Source organism: Cydia strobilella, chromosome 17 (genome assembly GCF_947568885.1).
Source record: "Cydia strobilella chromosome 17, ilCydStro3.1, whole genome shotgun sequence".
Taxonomy (NCBI): domain Eukaryota; kingdom Metazoa; phylum Arthropoda; class Insecta; order Lepidoptera; family Tortricidae; genus Cydia; species Cydia strobilella.
Window position 1 is genome coordinate 8449862 of NC_086057.1, and position 25608 is coordinate 8475469.

General features: G+C 37.4%; 1 protein-coding gene across 1 annotated transcript in view; it reads left to right on the forward strand.

Moving 5' to 3' along the window:
- Window positions 1–219: 219 nt before the first annotated feature.
- Window positions 220–25608, forward strand: part of LOC134748964 (bumetanide-sensitive sodium-(potassium)-chloride cotransporter) — a 49958-nt gene continuing 24569 nt past the window's right edge. The window contains exons 1-5 of the mRNA XM_063683830.1: window positions 220–948; window positions 22103–22209; window positions 22698–22812; window positions 24734–24893; window positions 25154–25249. Coding sequence (XP_063539900.1) covers window positions 565–948; window positions 22103–22209; window positions 22698–22812; window positions 24734–24893; window positions 25154–25249 — 862 coding nt within the window. The 5' untranslated portion in view covers window positions 220–564. The remainder of the gene's footprint in view (window positions 949–22102; window positions 22210–22697; window positions 22813–24733; window positions 24894–25153; window positions 25250–25608) is intronic.

Consider the following 25608-nt stretch of genomic DNA (forward strand, 5'->3'; position numbering starts at 1 on the left):
AACCGAAGACAATATTACAGAATATTAATCAAAATAAGTAACTTAGTTTTGTATTTGTTAGTTAGTTTTAGAAATACGCACGTGTGTATATCCGCGTATGTATACGTTCCTTATTGTTCATTCATATTTTCAAGCTAGTAATCGAGCCGTCAAACTTCAAAGAAAACAAAATGCGTTTCAAATTTCGTTTTCATTCATTCATTTAAAATCAGCCAACGCAAGAGGACGTCCGCGGCTTGTTTGCGTGTTCTGTTCCCGTGCTTTGAAATTTTAGTGTCAATTATCGTTTTTATGACAGAAAGTTTATATATTTTGATACTAATGTTATTCTTTTAGTGATATTCGTTAAATATATGTGTAGGATGGCTTTAATGCTGACATAATGCGAGTGTTTACAAAAAACTAATTTTGATTACCTTTCCAAAATGTTAGTGTATTAAATAATTTATAAGACAGTACTGTCATCAAATTAGTAGTGCCATCGAAAATGTGTCCAAAAACACTTTAATCTAACGTAAATATATTGGTATATTCATTATAAAAACGCCGGTCGTAAGAAATAAAATGAGTTCGCCTGAGAAGGACATTGAGTTGAGCCCAGTGAAAAGTGACCCTAATCCTACTGGCCCAGCGCTTCCGGAGAAGCTGAATGTGCCGATAGATGACGAGGAAGATGTTATCATCGGACGGTTTAGAAAAATAAGTTCTGCTAAGTCTATGGCAGCTACAAACGGCCAGATACAGTACCCTTCTGATATAACAGTGAAGTTGGATGGTGATACCGAGTCAGGATTGCAGTTTAAGAAGGAGCCTGGTGAGAAGGACAAGCTACTGGAGCCGAACAATGGTGTAGTGATGCAGAGGAAGACTCCAGTCACTAAGAGCAGTTTTAGAGATATTGAGAAGCCATCTCGGTTCAGGAATCAGCAGTCGGCTACCAGGTTCCAGGTGAGATAATGATAATAGCCAAAGCTAGATTAGTCCACCAATTTAATTTGTATGGAATGAGTGAATTGCGAAAAGATTGTACTTTCCAGAATCAGAAATGTCCTCAACATTTAAATCTGTAAAATAAATAAATTTTGCACATACAATTATTCACTCTTAACATAAAGTGTAACTCAAATGCTAACAGGAATTTTACACTTACAGTAAAACATTGCTTTAAATATTAAAAAAAAACAATGTATTTTAGGCACACCAATAAGAAATCATATAAGAATCTAAAGGTGACTGTCCATTTGTGACTGCCGCTGCACTGCAGTTGCGACGTTACGCGGTCCAGCACTACTGTAGCAGCACGACTGCTGCTGTTGCGGCGTGCAGTCGCGACAGCGTTCGTTGATGGCTTGTCAATGTCAAGTCATATAATGTCAGAAAATAAAATACTTATTTTAGTTTTGTATTTTTTACGAGAAGAAGCGAGTGACGATAATGCTACATGTTACATGAAAAAGAAGACCAGCTTGCCTTTCTACAATAGTACAATAGTCAGAGTCCGACGAAGGCAGCTACGCAATATTAATATAAAATCTGATATTTAATGGTGATCGTTTATTCAGGGAATATTGCCGATTAAATGAAAAGCAATTCAACATTGAATGAGACTTAATAATTGACGAAATACAACCAAATTCCTCAAATGAAATTAATGCAGAAGAAAAATATTATTCTTAACATTAAGGTAAGATCACATTGTGAAATTTTCTTCCCCATCCTCTTGCCTGAATGCGTGACCACCGCACACAGCAAGCCGACGCAAACGGGACTCATGTAGTACGTGATATATACTACTTAATCCACCTGCATCAAGTATAGGTACCTACTCGGCCGTCAGAAACGTGCGGCTGGATTTAGAAGTCTGTGATAAACGTCCCCTCAAAACCATGCCAGGTAGGCTCTTTATCAGGTCTTTCATTGATTTCTGCAGTGATTCGTGGGTTCCGGAGATGGCGATGCGACACGTAACAATAAATTATCCAATGGTGGGCAGACAGTCGTTCCGTATTAGCAAAGTATTACAGATTTATCTTTCTAAGTATTCATATTAAGCCAATTTTACTTTCTTTAGGTACCTAACAATGAAGTATGATGAATAAAATAATTTGTAAGAGCTATAAGTAATTGCGCAATTTACACTTCATATTGTCCAGTTTCGTATTTCAAACTGAAACACAAATTTAAATCTTATAATTCCTCTCGTGTTGCAGGTGTCCCACTCTTCATGATATGACCGCACCATCCATATAAAACTTGACGGGCGAGACAAGAAATCCTTAAGCGATAGAAAGCACTTTTAATAAATTAATTTGAATAATAAATGGTTTCCTCGTGTTGGTGTAATGAAAAATTACGTGTTGCACTGTAACAAAGTTTGTTTAACCCTCATGCCTTGAGATCCCCGCAACTGTCAATATTCTAAATTTTAAAGCATTCGCTTCTCTCGTAGTTCAATTTTGTATCCTTTCGTACGTTTGGGTATCAATACCATGAGATATTAAACAACATCTTTGCCCCTTGTAATAAAAATTAATGATTGCTTCTTTTATTTAGCTCAGGAATGGCTTTGCAATGACAAAATGAGAAAGTGTCACCATAAACGACATTATATAATTATAGTTTGTCAAAGGACTGTCTCATTTCAAACATTAGATGACCAACTATACTATGATATTACGACTAGAGTTGCCAGGAATATTCGCAACTATTCGGTATTCGGCCTATTCGGCCACTTTGCCGAATATTCGGTATTCTATTTGCCTCTCTATCGCTCGTGCCCTGTCGAGCTTATAGGCCTTATGGCTATCTTCGCAAAACTACGAAAAAATATAAGAACAGTTTATATAATGAATTTATCATAAAATGTTAAAAAAATCACATAGGAAAATATAGGGACTGTCTCAATTGAAACAGACAGAGAGAATCATATACTATCTTTTTTTTTTTTTTAATCTTTATTTATTTATAGAGGGTTTTAAGTTGGTTTTAAGATATACTATCTTTGTCTTGGGCTAGTATACTATAGCACCCAAAGGAAATGGATGAGTAGATTTTTGGTTGTTCTTATTTACTGACAGATTTGGTTTGCCCTTCGAGCAACACGGAAGGGAGTCGGCATTCGCACTATTTCCCCTCTGTCGAGGTACAAGATCAATTGTGCATGCATACAACTAGCGCGGTACGTACAACACACACCTCGTGTTGCACACAATAATTGTGTAATGCGCTCTTTATTATAAAGAGATCGAGGTGTGCAAGACTTGTCTTTAACGTGTGTCATTTTCTATGTATTTGTGTCATCATTAGAGATTGGATTTTGTAAGTAGTGAGTGAGAAGTGCGACTGTGTGCACGTTTTCCTCCGTAAAAAATGGCAGAACGATTTGTACGGTAAGATATCGCTTGGGCTCCTCCCTTCCGACGTGTCGGAAGCCGGTGTTGCTCGAAGTGTTTGCCAGACTATAGTTAACTTCCGAATTTGACGCTCTCTTTTCGGACCTATCATTATAGTTTCCTGACTGGCTCTGTGACATGGCTCAATCTAGGAGGATATTACCAAACGGAGCCGCCACGTCTGTAATTTGCGGTACAAAAACGTCTGCCAATTTTTGCGGGGGAGGGGAACGTCAAATGTATACGTAACGTCAAAATAGCCATGTCAGATAAACGTCAGTCCATACATTGTGTATGACCATTGGCCGACTATTTTCGACAGAGGGGAATGCCAATGGCTACTCCGTTTTGTTATATCCTCCTAGGGCTCAATATAGATTAGCAAAAAAGTTTACAGTAGGTACAGTCGCCATCGGATATATCGGAGCGACCGAGGTGCTAAAAATATCTGAACATGCACTCTAGCGCCTTGACAATAAAGGCGTGTTTAGATATGTGTGACCTCCTTGGCCGCCCCGATATATCTGCGATATATGGCGACTGTACCATCGGGATTCTTTGTCCGTGGGTGTAATAAGCTCCTTAGAACGTAGCGGTTATATCCTCTTTGCTTAGAACTACTAATATCTGTGACCAAAGACATTTCAGTGCTGGTGACAGATTTGACGTGCGGTCTGCAGCCGCAGTTGCAATAATACACCAAATACGCAAAAATGGCCATGCTACGTGCGGTCGGTCTTGTCATTCATTTTACTATGGAAATTGACAATAACACCGACGTGTCGGAGCAGTAGTGCAGCTGCGGTCGGGAAAACGTTAAAATCACCATATTACGTGCAGTCGATATCGTCATTCATTTTACTATGGAAATTGACAATAACACCGACGCGTTCAGGCCGCTGCAGTAGTGTCGGTGCAGTCGCGCAGCTGCGGTCAGAAATGGACTGTCACCTTAAATCTTACAGGTATGTAGATGGGTATACACAACACACTGCATTAAATAAAATGTAGAAAAAACCGGCCAAGTGTGGGTCGGACTCGCGCACGAAGGGTTCCGCACCATTACGCAAAAAATTGCAAAAAAATCACGTTTGTTGTATGGGAGCCCCACTTAAATATTTATTTTATTCTGTTTTAGTATTTGTTGTTATAGCGGCAACAGAAATACATCATCTGTGAAAATTTCAACTGTCTGGCTATCACGGTTCATGAGATACAGCCTGGTGACAGACAGACGGACAGTCCCATTTTAACCCTTTGGGTACTTCCGTACCCAAAAACTGCCACAAACAAATGTACAGTGAGCATCAAATACCTAGATAGTGATGGCCAGTGGCCAAATACCTATAATTAGTAATAAGTTAAAAAGTGTGTTACAATTATATTTGGCCACTTTACCATAGAAATAAGAATGTTTACTGTTATATTTGGCTAATTTGGCCCTCGCAATATTTGATGCCAACTATCACTCACAAACGAGATCGAAATTTGAAAATCGCCTATCTCAATCTTTTAACCTAGGTCTAAGCCTAGGCCTAGCAGAATCAGAGCGTTAGAGATGATAGCGACTTTCGTTTTTCATATTTTACGGTTGACCTCCAAGAAAATTATACGAACGTCTTCCAGTATAGTATGAATCTTCTCAAATGATTTTTACGCCTAAGGCCCTAATCTGTTAAACAAAAGCCATTGTTTCTTTTAGGCGAGCGGGCGGCCATTGTGTCTGAGCGCGTGACAAAGTAACAACGTCGTTTAAAAAGCGGCTGTATCGTGATGGTTTTAAGGTTCAAAACTAAGTACATGTAACATGCTTTGTTAATGTAGGACCATCAACCACCTCAATGTAGGCGAGCGCTCATATTATTACATAGATGGCTTTTGTTTAACAGATTAGGGTCTTAGGCGTTAAATCATTTTCAGAAAATTCATACTATAACTACATTACCTACCGTAGTATAGGTTCAGTCAAAAAGTTTAATTTCCGACACATTTTGTACCTTGTCACAGTGACAATAGTATGAGGTCCCTAGCGACTATCATATTAATTGTCAATGTGACAAGGTACGAAATGGGTCGGAAATTAATCTCTTGGACTGAATTGGCTAGGTAACATAATGTCCAGGTACCTATTGATATAGGTACGTAATCCCGTAACAACCAGTGGTTACTGAATTTTGAGCATGTAAAAAAAGCTTGTCTTATCTTAACAGAAAAATTATAATTTTCAATAATTAAACCTGAACTAAAATTAAATTACTTTCGACCACTTTCGATCAACGCATACCATAGCAATTTAGGTATCTAACGTGTCTACTTATCGCAGTTATAAAATTTTAACCACGTTCGACCATAACCCTGTGGAACTTTAAAAGGCCATATGTAAATTAAAATTTTCATAACTTAGATCGTTCTGATTCGTGATGTTAAAGTTAAAACAGATAAGCAATGTTGAAATAATAGAGCGCTACCTATACCTATTTATACAGTCGGTAATACGCTTTATGGTCACAATGCGACTAATGTTCTGCAAACAATGAATTTCCGTGGGTTTTGTCTTTATACTATAGGCGTCTGTGTATGCGGCATTTGATTCAGTTACATCCGGATATAAAAAAAAAACTTTTTATCACACTTGCTCGTAATTATATGTAATTTCACCAGGGACCGGACAACCCTTTCCGCGATAAAACCCTTTCAATGGGCGACACTTAAACACGGCTAACACATTGAAAGACTTTCCCTTTTGAACTGCAAGCCCATTCATACCTTACCTTTGACTAACCCTTACTGAAAAGCTTACCAAAAATAAGGCTAGCTCTTAATAAGGGTTACCCTTATCTTTAAGCGCTTTTTATAAAGGTTTCCTTTTGCGTGAAAGAGACAGGATTAGTATATATTTACGGTAGTGTATGAAAAGGAAAGAAAATACGTGCCTAGTCAAAGAACGCCGCCGTCGCCGCCGACGATCGCCCGGATTCGAAGTAATGTGTGCTTTATGAACAAGGTAGACGACTTAAATTAGCACGCTTATATGCTAAAAGTAAAGCCCTTTATAAGGCTAACCCTTATAAGCAATAGGCAAGGTGTTGGTGAGCGGATGATAAGGGTTTTGTAAAGGTATTTGGGCTACCGATTACTCAAATGTGGTAGATTTATATAAGGGTTTTTAAAAGCAAAACAAAGGGTTTCGTCTGGCAAAGGGTATGGTGAGTTAAGCCTTATGCAATACCCTTATAAAACCCCGATAAGGGATAGCGGGCCGGTCCCTGAATTTCACACTGGTCTACAGGGAGTGGTAGTTATTTACTCCCGAGGGAGAATCTGTAGTGTTCCGTATATCTTCTATTACCAGTGCTGGATAGCTGTAATTTTGGACAAAAATATATTACACATCACGAACATTGCTTATAACTCTTATAAGTTATATCAAAGATAGATATAACTCCGTAATAGATGGATACAGTCTAAGGAAAAAACGTGCCTCGAAAATCACGAAAATTTGATTCTCGATCAGATGGCGCCACTAGCTTTGGCCTACTCTCGTATAGAGGGCGTTGACGGTTTCGTTTGTTATTTATAATTTTAACCCATATCAGTGAAAGAACATGAGTGAAAATCATATAAAAATAATTAATGCAAATAAAAAATCATTTATCCATATTTAAATACATTTTAACGTATTTTTATAAATCTTCATTTTTAGTTTTAAAGTATGTCGATAGATGGCAGTCAATTTACAGTGGTTACAAAATTTACTATGACAGTACCGCTCTATCTTATTATATCCTCTTTGGTTATATATTAGGTACTTCGTAATCATGGGCCTTACATGCACTAGGCTACAAAGTGGGCCAGTTCGTTGGAGCGCAAATCGCGTTTGTGCACATGTTCGTTGGTGCGCATTTTCGCTCGGCATTATATGAACGGGCCTGTCTTTACTTTTGAAATCTTTGATCACGAATGGCACGAATAAGGCAACACTTAAAGTGTGGGATGACTATTTTTCGCTTTAATATGTGATTATGATTAGGTCTCTTAAAAATGTTATTGGTTTCAAGAATATTATGTTAGCATTTCATTCTTATATTTACCTTGTTACATAAACTAGTCCAGTTCTTTGAATGTGTCATCCTCAATCAAAAGGTAACTTATTTTCGGTATTGAGTTATTACTCCCAGCATATAGCTCAAAATATGCTCTTTTATATGCAAAAAGAATGAAAACTAAGTTTCGTACTTATTTTTCTATGATTTTTTGAAAATTCATCATGATAATGTACAGTTTTGAGATATTCGATGTTAAAGTTTGAAAGTTTAAAATACCTACCAAGTTCTAGTGCGAAGTTTTGGAGATAACGGTAGAAATGCAACTTTTGTACAATACACATGATTATTTTAAGTGTCTAGAGACTGTTTCTGAACAGGACAAAATTTCATCAATTTCGACGGGATTTACAAAATCATTGATATTTCGGAATCCATAAGCGACAATGTGGTACCTTTTGATCGAGAATGACACAAATTGTGTCTCAAAACACTCGAGTTCTACCAACACTAGCAGTTGGCGGTGCCATATGTCGTTTTCCCCATTGACGTATATCTGAGGACGGGCCTTACGGGCACTAAGAATGGTGCTAGTTCAGCGGTGTGCCTCACGAATTCGAGCCAATCGTGCTGTCTAACGCTCGTAGCGCGCGCTAATTTCGACCATTCGCGCGCGTGATGCGAACTCATCAACCAATCGCGGTGTTGCTGTGGCACACCAATGTATCGGCCCCACTCTTATTGCCCATGATTGCCCGTAAGGCCCGTCCAGATATAATACGTCAATGGTTTTCCCATGTTACTGGAAAGTAATATTACGCGGTTTTCGTGAAACCTTTTACCGTAACTAGATCCGCCCACGCCCAACCCTCAATCTGAGAATTACAACTTTAAATTAACGCAATTGCCATTAACATTCAAATTGACTTATATTTTTAACTTGAGGCAGTGTCGAGAGTTTTATAGTTAATGTTCCATAATGGCCAAAATCACTCGTAAACGATTGATGTGGTTGTGGAGGCAAAGCAACATCTCTACTTTATACAGAAGAATTGAGAAGAATATGATTCCACAAGGACAACGCCGTCCTCAAAACGTCGGAGGTAAATTTAAAAACTTAATTATACGCGATTAAGTCCCATTCTGCTAAATAATAAAGAATATGATTTAGTTAGTGTTTCACTCTTTCGATCAAAGGCGCTCCATTTGCGGACGATCCGTTGTATTTTTTTTATTAATTTGCAGTTATACTTATATTACTCGTATTACTCTAGGGTCAAAAACCATGGAAGAAAGAGTCGAGTACGTTTGCATGGATCCCTTATCCTCTGAAAGATCTGACTGTCCTGGGATTCTCCAATGGCCCACACAGAAAACAGCAATCTCCAGTGTCAGAGGAAAAAGATCCTGTTTGGGTCCATGAACCCGGGCAGTAAGTAGTAGATTTAGCACGAAATTAATTTAGGTAACGAGTATAATCTTATGGGGTCGTCCATAATGAACATTAAACATTGGACCATTGTCATAGAGCACTAGAGTTACCCAAGTTCATGGCCTTTTACCCATTGTTTCCCTCCGTCGCCGAACATCGAAGACGTTCGCCGTCGGCGCCCCGTCTTCCAATAAATCATAATAGTTTCAAATTGGATAAGTGCACCCGCGGCGTTCGCTTCCTATAGCCTCGCAGGTCCACTTAGCGGGATGGGTCCGATGGGTGCTTGAAATAACACACCTGGTTTCTTGGCGGATCGACCTAGTTTCAACAAAATACTTTTAGAACACGTACGTTTTTGGCAATGATTTTGACCGTAGTGGCTTTTGATGCAGTCAGAAATTTTAAGGCAGCAATTTGAATATCAATTCTCAGACAAGCGTTCGTCTCTTGCCAGCCAGTATAATTACGACCTCAAGATTCGTAAGATTTTCTTCTTCAGGTTTATATACTACGTCGGTGGCAAACAAGCAATATTGCTCAACGGTCTTAATCCCTGTCGCTGGGACAACTGTTACCTAGTGGTCAGCCTCAAGCCATCTTTCATTTGCGGACAATACACGTTTGGAACAATCCCTGGTCTTGGCGTATCGACCCAGGTTTAAGTTTCAACTCGCCAATTTTGGTGATTGTAGGTGTTAAATCCAGGCAACGAAATTGACTGTCTTGACACATGGTCCAGGAACAAAACTGACCGCGTGATTCTAATTTGTCGTATTCTTGAACAGCAATGTCATCAGGTCAGGTTAGGACATAATGGTCGATTTTTAATAATATGAAAGAATCCATAATTATCGACTTATTAAATATATTAAACCGGGTCACTCACGTGCCAGTGCCTCACGGAAGTTTTGTTATTAAAATTATCGACTTCTTATCGTTCTGCCGCACGCTTGCTAGGATTGTATCGAATGAACATAATCGTCGCATAATTAGAGTTGTAGCGAACATTCTTGGCAAGTAGGTCTAAAGCCCGCCACAGACGGAGCGATAATATATCGGCAGATACAGTAAGATACGACATCTTATGATATCTTTTACGTACTATTTGACAGAGTCCACATCTTACCGCAAGGCATCTGCTCGGTAAAGTACGATATATTCCTATACCGTCTAAGACTCGCAACTTCCACACGTGTCAGTGTCATTGTACATTCGCCATTAAAAATGACAGCATTAATACTGATCCTTACTGAACCTCGCATTCTAACGTCTTTGGGCTTGTTGCCTGTTTTTTTTTACAAGTTTTTATTTTACTTGCAATGTATGTTTGTACGGGTCAAATCTTGCAAGTTAAATTTGACCCACTTTCCGGTTTCCGGTGAAGCTGAAAATTTGTATACATATGTAAATTGGATAACAATGCAATATTATGGTACCAACTAGCTGATCTGATGATGGAGACAGGTGGTGACCATGGGAACTCTGTGATGAAACAACGCAAACTAATTGTGTTTGGGGTTGTTAGAATTATCTTGATGAGTATTAGTTGTTGACCAAATCAAAGCAAAAATCCAAGGACTTGACTGTAACAAGGGCGCCGGCCCGGACGGTATTCCCCCGTCTTTTATAAAAAAATGCTGCGAGGAGCTTTGTCAACCTCTCTACATAATTTTTAATCGATCCATCAAGAGCGGTACTTTCCCTTCCCCGTGGAAAATTGCTCATATTATTCCAATCCATAAATCGGGCGATAGCAGTCACTGTAACAATTACAGGCCTATTAGTATACTTTCAGCATTTTCTAAATTATTTGAATCAGTTATGTATTGCTCCTTTTACTCTCATTTTAAAACTACAATCTCTCCTAATCAGCACGGCTTTGTTTCTAGCAGATCGACTGTTAGCAATCTACTAATATACAAAAATTATATCTGCGGGGCATTCGCTAAAAAAACTCAAGTAGATTCAATATATACAGATTTTTCCAAGGCATTTGATAAAGTCGATCACACTATCTTAATAAATAAATTGGAAGGCTATGGAATACACGGTAACTTGCTAAGGTGGATTAAATCTTACCTAGAAAACAGAAGTCAGCTTGTAAGTGTCAAAGGTCATCTGTCTGCGCCAATGAAAGCTACCTCGGGCGTTCCTCAAGGATCGCACCTGGGTCCTCTTCTCTTTGTTGTTTTTATTAATGACCTAGTCGAGCGTCTGTCGTGTCCATGCTTACTGTACGCAGATGACCTCAAGATCTACTCAACAATAACTAACGTCCAAAACTGTGAAATCCTTCAGAGTAATCTGAATGCAATTGCAGAATGGTGCATCTCCAATCGTATGTTCCTAAATACGGATAAATGTTACGTAATTTCTTTCTCAACGTCAAAACAAAAGTTAATTTTTAATTATTCTCTAAATAATTTCACGCTTAATCGTACATCCGTAATTAGGGACCTTGGTATCTGCTTTGACGAAAAATTAACATTCCAATCTCACTATGAGTACTTGATTTCAAAAGGTTTCAAGATTAATGGTTTTATATCTCGCTTTACCAAGGATTTAAAAAACTCATACGTTTTAAAATACTTATACTGCTCCTTTAGTGGAGTCAATATAAAGTTTAAGTTACATTAAATGCACACTCAAATTTTTCTACATGGGTGAATTCTATATCATATTGAATACCCGTCTGTAAAGTAACAACTTGATATCAGTTCCCGTTTTTGAGAAATAAAACTTTTTTTTAAATCTTTTATACTACTTAAACAATAATTCCCACATAAGATATTTTTCGTAGAATGGGTTATGAAGCTTATACGACTACACGGTCAGAATATCTCTCGACAATAATGTAAATTATAGATTTATTGAAACAAATTATTATTTTGTAAGTTTTTCATGACCGAGGAACTCCCACACCGAGAGAAAAGTTTACTATGGTGGTTATGAAGTAGTTGTATCGATCATGTTTAAAAATCTCCCGAGTCACTACTATATTTGTAGAATAGCAGCAAGATTTTGGAAACAAACAGCAAATAATGTTCTGCACAATTAATGGACATTTCTAGTTTTTTGCCAGTAACTGCACAAGTTATGGAAGAATAACGTATTCATTTTTCTCTCGATAATTAAATCAATTTCCAGCATAAAAAAATTAAAAAGTATGCGGTATTTCCAGGCATTCACAGAGGCCAATTCGAACTTTTTTTAAGATGTCAATAATATATCATTTTGTTATCATTCGCCCGACCGTCTCGCTCGCTCCAAAACATATTTTAACTAGTACGAGCGAAACGCACACGCAAATTAAAAAAATTATATCTTTAATAACAAAGTTCGAATTAGCCTCAAGGTATATTAGGAAAGTATACCTTATGGCTTATGGCATTGCGTTAAGGTTCAATAGTTCAATGCATTAAGTGTCTGTCTTTATATGAAAAACGATAGCTGTCAAATTTTTATATCTATTCACAAAACGTTTAGAATACTGGATGCTGTGTCAGATATAAATAGACCCTTGAAGTCTTACAACTATCTATTATGCTTGATCTGAATCTTACTGGTTAGTAAGGACCGTCCACTTAGTTATACTTCGAATAGCCGCCCGGACAAATTATAAAGCTACTTTCGAATTTTAAATTTTGACAATTCACGAGAAGAGTAACGTAACGTCAAACGATATGTTTGTCCCTTTTCAACGATCCTGTCATCCGATGCTTTTAGTAGCGGGAGCTGTGAGAGTGAAAAGACGCAAATGTCAGCAATTCTTACCGCTTGGTATTTGTCAGCAAGCGCATCGCGACATAAAACCAGTATGAACCTGGCCCTCGATTACGTATAATTGTAAGGAAACTTGGGATCAAGTTATATTAGTCTAAGGTCTAACAGTTGAGAATAAGACGTGCTCTGAATATACAGTGTGGAATTTTTTTATGGGCCCTGAAGGGAAAGTGCCTTAAAACCTTAAGTTAGCTCCCTTTTTTTTAAAAAGAAACAGAACTGCATTCAAAGGTTTTTTGAAATTCGCTTGTCTCGCCTGGGAATCGAACCGACTAAAAATTCCAAACAATAAACACTCCCTATTTTATTCTACTAGTCGATACCACGTCGATACAGTTAATGTTAATGATAACATTTCTTCAAGAAACATTAGGTCTTACACTCGTCTGTCGTACAAAATTTCCATAAAATCGAATATTTATTAGTACTCAAGAATATTTTTAGACAAGCAAAATTGAAAAAAAAAATTAAAAACCTTTGAATGCAATTTAGTTTCTTTTTAAAAATAAAAGAATGTCTCCTTTAAGTAAAATGAGCTAACTTAAGGTTTTCAGAGAATTTCCCTCCAGGGCCCATTAATTTGATTATTAAATAATAGTGGTAAGTAAGCGCATTGAGTATGCACTTTTGTCTCAGGCGATGCCGCTTGGCACGATTGATTGTTCCTTAGGGCAAATAAAACTGATTCAGCCCGGTAGCCACGAGATCGTAACGCCCCCCAAAAGGGGGGTGAAAGGGTCGGCTCCCCAAGTCCAATCTATGCTATATTTCTTCCTGTTCTTAGCAACTAGGGCAACTTATATATCATTTTCGTATAATTTAGGAACGAGGAATTCATTTTTGAAAAAAATATTAGACCTTTCCATACAAAAAAATGAGTTGTTTACAAAAAATTTAAATGTTATGTAATTTTTTGTGACAATTTTTCCTGTTACAATTACAGTGTGGCGATTTGCACTAAATAAAAAAATGGACAATGTAGCCCATTTATTGTTCATTCTGGAAAATATCACTTTAAAGGAATAGCTGCCGAAACGCCTGTTAAAAAAGAGGCGTTTTTTCTTACTAAGCGGCGTTTTAAGTTTCCAAGTTTTTATTCCTTACTTGTTGTTTTTATTCCTCACTTGTTGTTTTTATTATTTTTTCGCAACTGTGTTAAAAAACGTCGTTCGATACACGTGCGGAAATGTCATTCTTCACTCGTCCCGAGTCTTGCCAAGATACCTATCTCGGTACTCGTGAAGTAATGACATACTTTCCGCACTAGCATCGAAATGTACTATTTATTTCATTAGGGCACCAAGAAGTATGTTGGTAGTAAACCTTTTTGCGAGTAAAATAGTATGTAATAATGATTTAATATAATATTTTTAATTAACTAAAGTTTCATTATTGCGTCATTTCATCTCATAACCCTACTAGCCATTGAATTGAATGACCTTTTTCACGTTTTCTGCAGCAATGCAGTCGACTGCAGCAATATTGAAGCGCGACATTGCTGTCGACTGCTACGGCAGTAGCCGTAAATGTCAAAATCAAATTTCCTGTCTGGATTTTGACGTTCATTTAAAATAAATAATCAAAGGGGATCATCGATTTTGGGCCCGGAGGACAAACCATCGCGTATATTATGGTACACTACACAGACGGTTACAGTAATTATAAACGCATTTGATTACGGAAAAAGATATAATATTGGGTGTAAATGAAACGGGAATGTATTATACAATAAAATAAATTATATCTATTATTAATTTCCTTAAATCACACCATCATCTTTATTAGCATAGCATAGCTTAACGCTCAATTTCGCACAAACCGTGAGGTTTTCACTAAGGAGTTTAAAATTCTCTTTGCACTAAACTTTATGGTTGGTAAAAAAGTCTGTATTCTAATTTGGCACTAACTGCCACTGTCTGTCATTGCTATGTCATAGCCTCATAGCTGACATACGTGAGATATATGCCGCAATGTATGCATTGCGCGTTTTATCGGAGCTTTGCCTGAGGTGTGTTAAGTAAGCGCGCAATCAAAATTAAACATGCGTAAACAATCGTTACGCGTACCGATGAAACTGGGTAAGTTAGTCATGGGAGAATTAACGGTCGACCGCATCGCGAACTCTCGGCAGTTCAAGCGGACCGATCGTCTACCGCGAACATTGAAGTGAGACGGAGATATGGAAGTCGATCAAACGTTCTCTACAGTGAATCAGTACCCGTCAGTTAGTGCCTGCGTGGGTAATTTAAATAGATTGGACGTCGTAATAATTATGGTTGTATTCCATACAATATTACATATACGTGAGATTTTTTTTGTTATTACACTAACATGAGTAAGAGATTTATGAAGGTGAAACAAAAGTCGAGTGTCCATTTTCTATAAGCAACAAAAAAAAATTCGAAACAAAAATGGTTAATAGTAATTAAACGGATTCATTTACGTTAGAGATTTTTTTTGTAGAATATAGTAAATATAAAGAGCTTAATTAACATGTAATTTTTATGTACACATTAGTTGTTATTTTTATGTAAAAAAAAATTTTAATAAAGAAAGTTATTGGGGGCAGGTTTCTGTGCCAAGCTGGAAGAAAATATAAATACTTAATGAGTATATGCCTGAGAACAGCATATTAGAAAATCTCTAGTGTGGGGATTGATGTTTTGGTTTATTTCTCTATTTTAGTAATAATTTGGATTTATAAAAACAAATTGACATATTTTGTGGAGATTTTTTTCAAAATATATTATTTGTAACATAGGTAATCACATCTCAAAAAATCTCTAATGTGAGAATTAATGTAGATTTCTCATACATTTTGAACTGTGCTGACCGGCCTACTTGGTTAGGAGCACTTTAGAGTATGGATCTGTAATATGGGCACCTTATTACAACACTCACGTCGACAGGTTAGAAAAAGTGCAAAAGCAGTTTCTTAATATCCTCAGCTTCAGGCTCCAGCTTGGTCGCAGCCTCAGATCATATGCCAGCAGGCTCAAGTACTTCAATATTCCATCCCTTGCAAATCGCAGGAAGTGCAGCGAACTGTTAATACTTTATAAAATTGTACACTCCAAAATTGACTGTCCCACCCTTCTTTCTCTTCTAAATTTTGTCACTCGATACAAATCTCGCAACCCCTCACTCAAAATATTTCATCTACAGATCTACAAAAACAACACATCATTTTATAATCCCATAACAAGAATGTGTCGCTTATATAACGAAACCGTTACCGAGAATCCGTCCTTAGATATATTTGAATGCAGCTTACCCACATTCAAAAATAAAATCCGCAAAATTTTGTGTCCATAGGCTGCGTTCATAATTGTAATTTCCGTAAACGCTTTTTGATTAATTAATTAATTGAAAATATTTAGTATAATTTAGTTTTAGTTTTAGACTTAGGTAGATTAATTACTAGCGCACGCAACTCTGTAAACTGGATCTTGCTACTGTTTATTTTACTTTTCTGTCCATAATCTTGTGTAGAAATGGCATCTCACCTCCCTAGCAATAAATTGTAACTAAATCTTCTAATCCTTCTGTGCACACATGCTTAGAGTTATAGTCTAGATCTGAACGTAACTTGTTTTGTGAGCCAAATAAATAAAAAAATAAAAAAAAAAAGTTGTCTGTGGAAAGAAAAGTACAGTCAGCGATACAGTCAGTTGGCAAAAACTTATTTTAATTTAACACTAAAGCCGTGTTCAGTAATTGGTGTCTTTTTTGCTCCGATATATAGCTTCGCTACTTTTGCATCCTTTGCTTAGACAAAAAGATAAACAAGCTGCATTTAATTTGTTTATGCCTTCGGTGCCTTCCACCATAAGGACAATGCTAGTTTCTGTTTACATTGCACATTGAAGCTATAAACAAATGCATCGATGCATAAACATTTCTAAGCGGTTCCGATGAAGCCAGAAAAGTGATTTGGAAAGCGGAAATGGTTATTTCCACTGACCTTTCTAAACGTGTACGATTTATCACATCAATTGGTTTTACCATACTATATTAATCATAATTAAATGTATTCTTGAGCACACAACTTTCCAGTAAGATTGATTTTGTTTGTGTTAGGAAACTAAAAACCGCCTACGTCTGTTCGTATAGAAGCTTAATAACGTGTTATTAATTGCTAACGAGGCAAAATGTTACTTAGATAACGCTAATATTAAATTATTTCTTACTCGTGGTAGAGACTTTAGGTAGTTCTTTTGTAAATTTGATTTATAGGAGGAACCATTAGTGGAGTTTGAGAGATATTGGGAAGAATATCTTACCCTAATCCGTAATCGAATCTTCAAAGTTCCTACTCCCATCACAAAATCCGCATTCGCGAGGCGTTTGCCTAACTCCCTGCATCCTTATATTTACAATACAGTAGTAAAGGCCTGCAACATATCTAAAAAGTCTCCTCTTGAAGCAAAATTCGTAATTAAGAACTGGTTGAAAGGTCTTAACTATAGTCAAACTGAAATGCTGCTGAAGGTCGTCACCTAATCACTTACGTATGCTAACAATCTCTGTAGCCTTAATACATGCGCAACCCAACACACACTCACACACATATACACACACACACACACACACACACACACACACACACTTACACACACACACACACACACAGAGACAAAGTTTTTCTTTAATTTTCTTTCTTTAAATTACTTAATTTCTTTAATTATTACTTCTATTAATGTCACCTAGTTTTTTACTTAACCTTTGGTTGTTTAATGCGAACCCGGCTACCACGTGACAGGCATTGCCTAGTGTGGGGCCACTGGATATTGTCGAATATTATTAAGGTTTTTTCTTTTAAATAAATATATTCTTCTTATTCTTATATAACTAATAATACAATAAACGAACAAAAAATACACAAAAAGCATAGACAAAACATATAGAACTTCTCTGAAATGACTTACTCGTACCAACTCGTACCTATATAAAATTTCGGATAACGGCTCCTGGTTTACAGGTTCTGCTGTTAAATCTGGAAACGCTGGTTCAAATCCAGCTTCGGCCACCTGATGCCCCTGATGGCCTATGCCTATGGTAATATTTTTCTTTACTACCTATGAATTTTTAACTTACCTTTTACAAAAGCTAAGTAGGCTAAGTGCGAGTCGGACTCACGCACGAAGGGTTCCGTACCATTACGCAAATAACGGAAAAAAAATCATTTTTGTTGTATGGGAGCCTTACTTAAATATTTATTTTATTCTGTTTTTAGTATTTGTTGTTATAGCGGCAACAGAAATACATAATCTGTGAAAATTTTAACTGTCTAGGTATCACGGTTCATGAGATACAGCGGCTGTATTACAGCCTGGTGACAGACGGACAGACAGCCAGACAGACGGACGGACAGCGGAGTCTTAGTAATAGGGTCCCGTTTTTACCCTTTGGGTACGGAACCCTAAATATAACCACCCCACTACAGGACTACAACAACAACAACAACTACAATTATTTTGATTTTTTTAATTTTTAATGTTATCATTGTATTTATAATGCATTGTATCTATTATGCTAATTTTAATTTAATTGATATTTTTTTAATTTTTAATGTATAAAAAAAACCGCACTTAACTGATTTGCAAGACCGAAGTGATTCCATAAGTGTTCCGTTTGTCAAAACAAAGTTTTGCAATTAACACTAATACATGTAATATGAATTATTATGAATATACGAATATGAATATGAATAGGACTTTCTTCTTCTTGATATTGAAGCCGGTTAAAAAGTTACATTACAATGTGAATGTCTAGTTATGTGGAAGTGACTTGCATAGCCTACAATTTCAAGAAGGCAGACGAATCCAGACAATCCGCCATCGCCAGCACTTTACACCTCTGCACGTTATCCTAATAGGACATTTCACTTGTTACCAGGGACCGGACAACCCTTTCCGCGATAAAACCCTTTCAATGGGCGACACTTAAACACGGCTAACACATTGAAAGACTTTCCCTTTTGAGCTGCAAGCCCATTCATACCCTTACCTTTGACTAACCCTTACCGAAAAGCTAACCAAAAATAAGGCTAGCTCTTAATAAGGGTTACCCTTATCTTTAAGCGGTTTTTATAAAGGTTTCCCTTTGCGTGAAAGAGACAGGATTAGTATATATCTACGGTAGTGTATGAAAAGGAAAGAAAATACTTGCCTAGTCAAAGAACGCCGCCGTCGCCGCCGACGATCGCTCGGATTCGAAGTAATGTGTGCTTTATGAACAAGGTAGACGACTTAAATTAGCACGGTTATATGCTAAAAGGGAAGCCCTTTATAAGGCTAACCCTTATAAGCAATATGCAAGGTGTTGGTGAGCGGATGATAAGGGTTTTGTAAGGGTATTTGGGCTACCGATTACTCAAATGTGGTAGCTTTATATAAGGGTTTTTAAAACCAAAACAAAGGGTTTCGTCTGGCAAAGGGTATGGTGAGTTAAGCCTTATGCAATACCCTTATAAAACCCCGATAAGGGATAGCGGGCCGGTCCCTGCTTGTTACCATTGTCCGTGTTAACAAGGTTCAAGTGTGGCTATATTTAGACCGGCTAAACTTAGCAGTCCTCGTAAATTCTACCGTTCCAAATCAAAGTAGCTTATGTTCATTGGATAAACTGATATTTAGGACCTTTTAGTATTGAGCGTGGCTGGAATCTGACGATAAGGCGAATTAGTTCAAGACGTTATTTTTAAAGATGAAGAAACAGATACGGGTCTTTTTAAATATGAAACTAGGGGCCTGAAGGGATATCTCTCGATTTTAACGAAACGTCAAGGTTACGCCAACGCCAGGTATCAATTTACTAAGTGGGTTTAAAATATAACTAAGGTAAATTAAATTAGCTTCAGTGATTAGGGACGCCAGCGTAATCAAGGATTGATAATTTACGTAGACAGCGGTTGTAGCAGGATTTTTATCACCTGTCACTATGCCTGTCACTTTCACACTTACGTACAGTCAATAGCATAAATTTCCCAAAGTTTCAAAAATTTGTGTACGCTCTTAATACACCTTAGTTAGACAATAAAGTCGTGTTCACATATTTTTGAGCCATTTGTCTGGATCGATATTTTTGCCTTCGACTGTACTTGTTAGAACGTGACAGGCTACAACCGCAGGTGGCGTAGCATGGTCGCATTTTTATCACCTATCAACATACGACAGGCAATAAATTAAGAGCTTAGGCCGCAGGGAAAAAGAATTTCTCACATTAGCTGACGTAGTTACCTACCTACTGTAGTTAGTTTTATACTGTGGAATAAGCACATTCAATATGTAGGCCTTTCAATTAAGTAAAAGTGACAAGGTACTAGGTACTAAATTGATCAACTTTCGATCGTGTCATATCCATAGCACATATTTGAAGAAAGCAACGAAATCGCGGTCGTTGGAACTGATTGAACCCCGAACGTGATATGTCTTTATATGAAGGTATTTCATTGAAAAACTTCTATGTATTGTAAAACACATTATTTTACTTTAAGATTTTTGCTGACTGAATTAGGTCAAGACTGAAATAATTCGTTCTGCACAATACAATAGTTGTACTTGTGCAAATCATTAAAAATCTGTCCCAGTGATGAGTGTCAACAGTAGTTAGATCACAATCATGGTAATTTCATGTTTAAGTGATGTTCTTATGCTGATGTTAATGATAAATACTAGCTTACGGAGCTGTAGACTTAGTTCTGGCTTCTGAGAACACGTGTAGGTTATTGGTCAGGTTTACTGTTGAGATGAATTATAAAATGTTCAGAGAAGGAAGTGAGAGATCTAATTACAAAGGCACGTAAGTTTTTAGAATATCACCACATTAATTAACGACTATATTTTTTATGTTTATCTAAACTCCGTCTGATGAAAGCAGATGGCATTCTTCTATGGGTTGTTTTTGTTTTTGTATCGCGTTTTTCGGTTCTCAGTGGGTTTGTGTAGAAATATTGCGACTATGTATTTGAAGCTTGTTTTTAATCCGATCGATAAACAATTGAACACATTAAGGAAAGCCATCATAAATCATAAATTATCATCATCATCATCATATATTATCATCGTTTAAAATCGCCTGCGTGGCTAAATTGTATTTTTGTATACCAGATACTTGTTTGATTGGCCAATTTACCATCTAATCTCCCTGCTTATGTTATGCCTGTATGTGGTTTATGGCATATCGATTGGACAAATTGAGGCAATGTAACTGTCATTTTTGTATCTGGGATGTAACAAGGTGTAGGTAAGTCCTTTAGTAACCATAAAGTAACAAAATGCCCTAAATACCTATTAGGTAGGTACATTTCTATGACATGACCATGGTCACGCATGGCGTTACGTCCTTGTGTAATTCCGAAAACACCGTGAAGTCGTGCTCCAATGTTTAACGCATTAGGACAACGTGATAATTGATTTCATTGTTACGATACGCATGATTTTAGGTAATTAATTGTTTTATACAAATTTCATGCCAAGGCAATACTCTAAATACGATAAATGTCGTTACTTTCTGGTCCCGCACAGTCTGAAACCATCGACAGGAGAAGAAGAAGAATACCCTAAACTCCGTTAATCTATATGCGCTTACATTATCAGATGTGTTGCTTGCGATTTTGGCCCTTTAAGGCTATCAACACATCTCCGTACCTCAGCACACGGCTGCAGAATTCACAGCGAACAGCTTAAGAACAAAATACAATCTCTATCTTCTACGCAGTGGATACTCAGGTGGTCTTTGGTCACTATGAAGAGAACGTAGAGAGCGAGATAGTACAACGTTACGACATACGACGCATATTATCCTTGTATATCCGAAAGCAAAGTGTATATATGTAGAAAAGCAAACGTATATATTTTTAAATAAAAAAAAATGTAAGGCACAATTTACATTTTGTTTAGGTTCACCAAACGTTACGTTTAGCTGTTAGTACTCGTACCTATTTATTTTATATTTTGAATACGAAGAGCTTAATTGCATATTTGGTACGCATGTTTTGAAGAGCCACACATGTTTAGAATGCGTAGTTCCATTGATACAACGCATGTTTTTGAATTAGTTACGATGGCAAATTATACAAATAGAATAACCGTCAATAATGTCAACATACGTTTTGTACGATTACTCATCCAGGTTTTTTTTGTCTATACCATAAATAGCTACCGATGCTCAACTTGGGGATTTTTGGGTACGTTGAAAGGAAATAGGTAGGTATTAGGATCGCTGGTATTAGGTAACTTGACTAGAATGACTAGGTCTAGGTACAAATTATGCTTATGCTTTTAAAATAGCATTGTACATATTTTCCATTCAAACCTTGTATTATTGCCGGTCCTCGGCGGCGGCCCAGCCGCCTAAGATACCTCTACTCAAAAGTCTCTATTAGTAACTATTTGATAACATTTGTCGCGCTAACTCGTACCAATGTCTATTCTATTCTGCTGCAGATGCAGGGCAAGTCTGAGGATGAGGCAACGGAGGACTCCAACGAATCGGGGATGGAGAGCGACGATCCGCTCACGGCGTCTGACACCAAATATGGCAAGAGCTTCAGGTAAGAAGTTAGGTCTGTCGAAGTTATAGAGAACATAAAATTATTAATTACGAAACTATATATGTCGTAACGTACTGCGAATTGTTGTTTTGCTCAAACTTTACGGCGAACAAACCAACACATTTGAATGTGTATGAACCAGAACATCCATTATAGTTTAGCCCTGTGTCAGTTAAGATCAGTAAATAAAATATCATCAGATTTAGGACATTCAGAGGGTTATCAATATTGATTTGGTATGTTGAAATGTAAATTGAACACTAAAAAAGCCTGAGTGCGTATCGCTACCGCGACGGCTGCAAGTCACCATTGGCCGAAATTACAGGATCTAAGGGCGTCTTCTTCTAGTCTTCCTCTGTCCATCGCTATACCACAGTATAGTAGATGTTTGGATTTCAATGTCTGTGATGTCCCCTTCGACTTAGCCTGAATATTTAGAAATGCAGTTGCATCGTTTAAGTAAACCTAAATTAAGATTTTGTCAACAGACATTTCACCCGCGAAGCGTTGCCCAGGCTGGACAACTACAGGAACGTGTTGTCCCTGCACGCGGCGCCCCGACCCACATTGGACGAGCTGCACAATGCTTCTCTGTCCAGGAAGGTGAGTTTCCGTCACAGTCTTATTTAAATAATGCTCTTATTCAGATACTCCAATCCACTGAGTCCACCCGTGAAAATCCGGGTTATAGACACAGAGTGACAGCAACTGTGTGCTGTAAGTTGTTTACAGTGTTTACACCATAAAGCGAGAGAGGAGGCCATTCTGTATGACGCCGTACGCTGCGTCAGCGTCCCATTCCATTTGTGACTGAAACTGGTTTTGTTCATTGTTTTTGCGTTTTAAAACTTTTTAACTTCCCTGATGTTTACCACTAAAGCGACAATGGGCTATTACAGTATGACGAAATACTACGTCAGATATAAGCCGGCTAATAATGGGATAATACAGATTATCTACTTATGTCCATCTAACCAGTGACGTTCCTACACAGGTACCGGTAATGGCTATTACGGGACTCATTAGCTAATTGTCCTCGTTTGATACGGTTAAGAGCAAGTGATGGATGACCTTTATACGTTTAAGATGGCCTAGCCTTGCAAGTATTTGATGATATCATAAGCTATGATCTGTTACGCGAACCTTAGACTGTATCTAGCAAATGCAAATGGGGATGGAAGGTGCATCTTTTGACCACAAATGTTTATACAATTGCGCCACCATAGACATAAGTAAGTTAAGACAATAACGCCAAAGTAGAAGGTTTGTAAGAGTCAATCGTAATTCACGGTCTTGGATAGTTACTCGATAGTTGAATAGTTTGTGATGGTGGATTTTCGTTAGCAACTATATTAGTTAACCAATTTATAATAATAATAATTCTAAACGTACTATTTGCACGAGCAGTCCTTAGTCCACACAATAGGCAATATCCCGGAAAACTATTGTAAACATAAATTATTTGTGTAGACTGTAGACTATAGGTATAATTAAAACCTTGGCTGTGCCTAGGCCTGTATCGTTATGGTTGCTTTCTCACATGTAAGCAGTGAAGTGTTCGGGTAGACATATGTGTAATTTGTAATATAAAATAAGGTTTGCAGACTTAGCGAAGAAGTTCGATTGTCAAAATTGTTTTACTGAATATGCACACACTTAGCAAATCCCCAGAATACATATAAATTTCCTGCCTTATGATTAAACACCTCCTAGATTTTGCATCATCGTTCACTAATAACCAAGGAGACACTCAAGTTTCAATTAACAATGTACTTATCATCGTTATGGTTACCTTCTGACCCCAGCCCTCAGGTCGCGTTGTTCATTAAGATAACGCGCCATATGATCTGTTAACCTTTTGATGAGTGCATTGATTATTGCAACGCTGGATGAGTCAGGCGTAAATAATAACCTTATTTAAAGCACCTACGTGGGTTACGGTGCGACTTATGAATTATGGCGTAGGATTTTGACTGAAGAAATCGCTTATAAACTTCAAAGCTCAAACCTGGACCTCTTGGGAAAGCGGGACGAAAAAATTAAAAAAATCTTTAATTTTTTTAGATGTTTTGAAGGAGAATGCTTGGAATATCGTAGATCAACTTTAGAACCAATAAGTTGAGCCTATGAGAAATATGTGCATCAATCTGGGACTAGCTGCCTAGGTGTCTCGGCCAGGAACCGAACCTGAATTATATAGTAGTGCAAACAAAGTCGGAAGACTAAATCTCTCGTTGATCTGCTACCGATGAGGTGATCCTCATCACCACCTCATGGTGGTTGGATCAGAAAATGAAAATCGTCCTTTTCACAATGATGGGAGAACTGCCGTTGTATTATAACAGGCTGCTGTTATTTAGTTTTGTGTCATACAATTCCAAAACAAATCTGTACCTATATTTACAGCAAACCATTGATTAATTATAAACTCCCCAGGAATTATACGATTGGAGGTACAACAGATTAACTATTATCTCGTAAGTTCATCTTTTTAAAAACACTTCTCACGAAATGTTATTTTCAGCCAGGTCAAACCATGGAGAAAGACGCTGAGGGTCCGGCGTTGCCCAGCCCCAACCTGAAGTTCGGCTGGATTAAGGGCGTGCTGATGCGATGTCTGCTTAACATTTGGGGCGTGATGCTCTTTCTCCGACTCTCCTGGGTGGTTGGGCAGGCTGGCGTGGGTATGTAGAAGTTATATTATCTCAGGTTTATGAAGTAGTTTAAGCAATATTTCACACGTCAAACCATGAGAACAGCTGGAAAACCAGACAAACATACGAAATAATTTTTGCCCTAACTGAACTCACTCACCCACGCAACCACTCTGGTTATGTATTTATGACTTCATATGATTTCAGTGTAAAATTTACTCTGAAACTATTACGATATTAGTAATGTGTAGTGTAAATGTGACTCATTGTGTATTCGTTTTCGTTGGCAGCGCAGTCAATCCTGCTCATCATGACGACGTCAGTGGTGACCACCATCACGGCGCTCTCCATGTCTGCGATTAGCACCAACGGGGTCATCAAGGGAGGTAATGATAACCAAAGAAACGGAAAATATCTGTTCTGTTACCCAGAGTTGAGAATATTAGAATCAAATATCAGTCAACATGTCACTTCACCCTCAATGAGTTTCAACTTCCTGCCCCGTCATATAATGAAATGAAAAATCATTATTTCAGGCAACTAATAGCCCATAGATAAATTCCTTTAAACTAGTATAATATACATAACCTTTCAAGTGGCATACGTCATTTTTGAGTTGAAGGAATTTCGAGTTTATTTTAATTAATCAAATTCCTAATTTAAATGACGTTAATTGTCCGCGAGGCGGTTCCTGCCACTTCAGGGGATATTATAAAAAATACATCTTAAAACTAAAATCTACAAA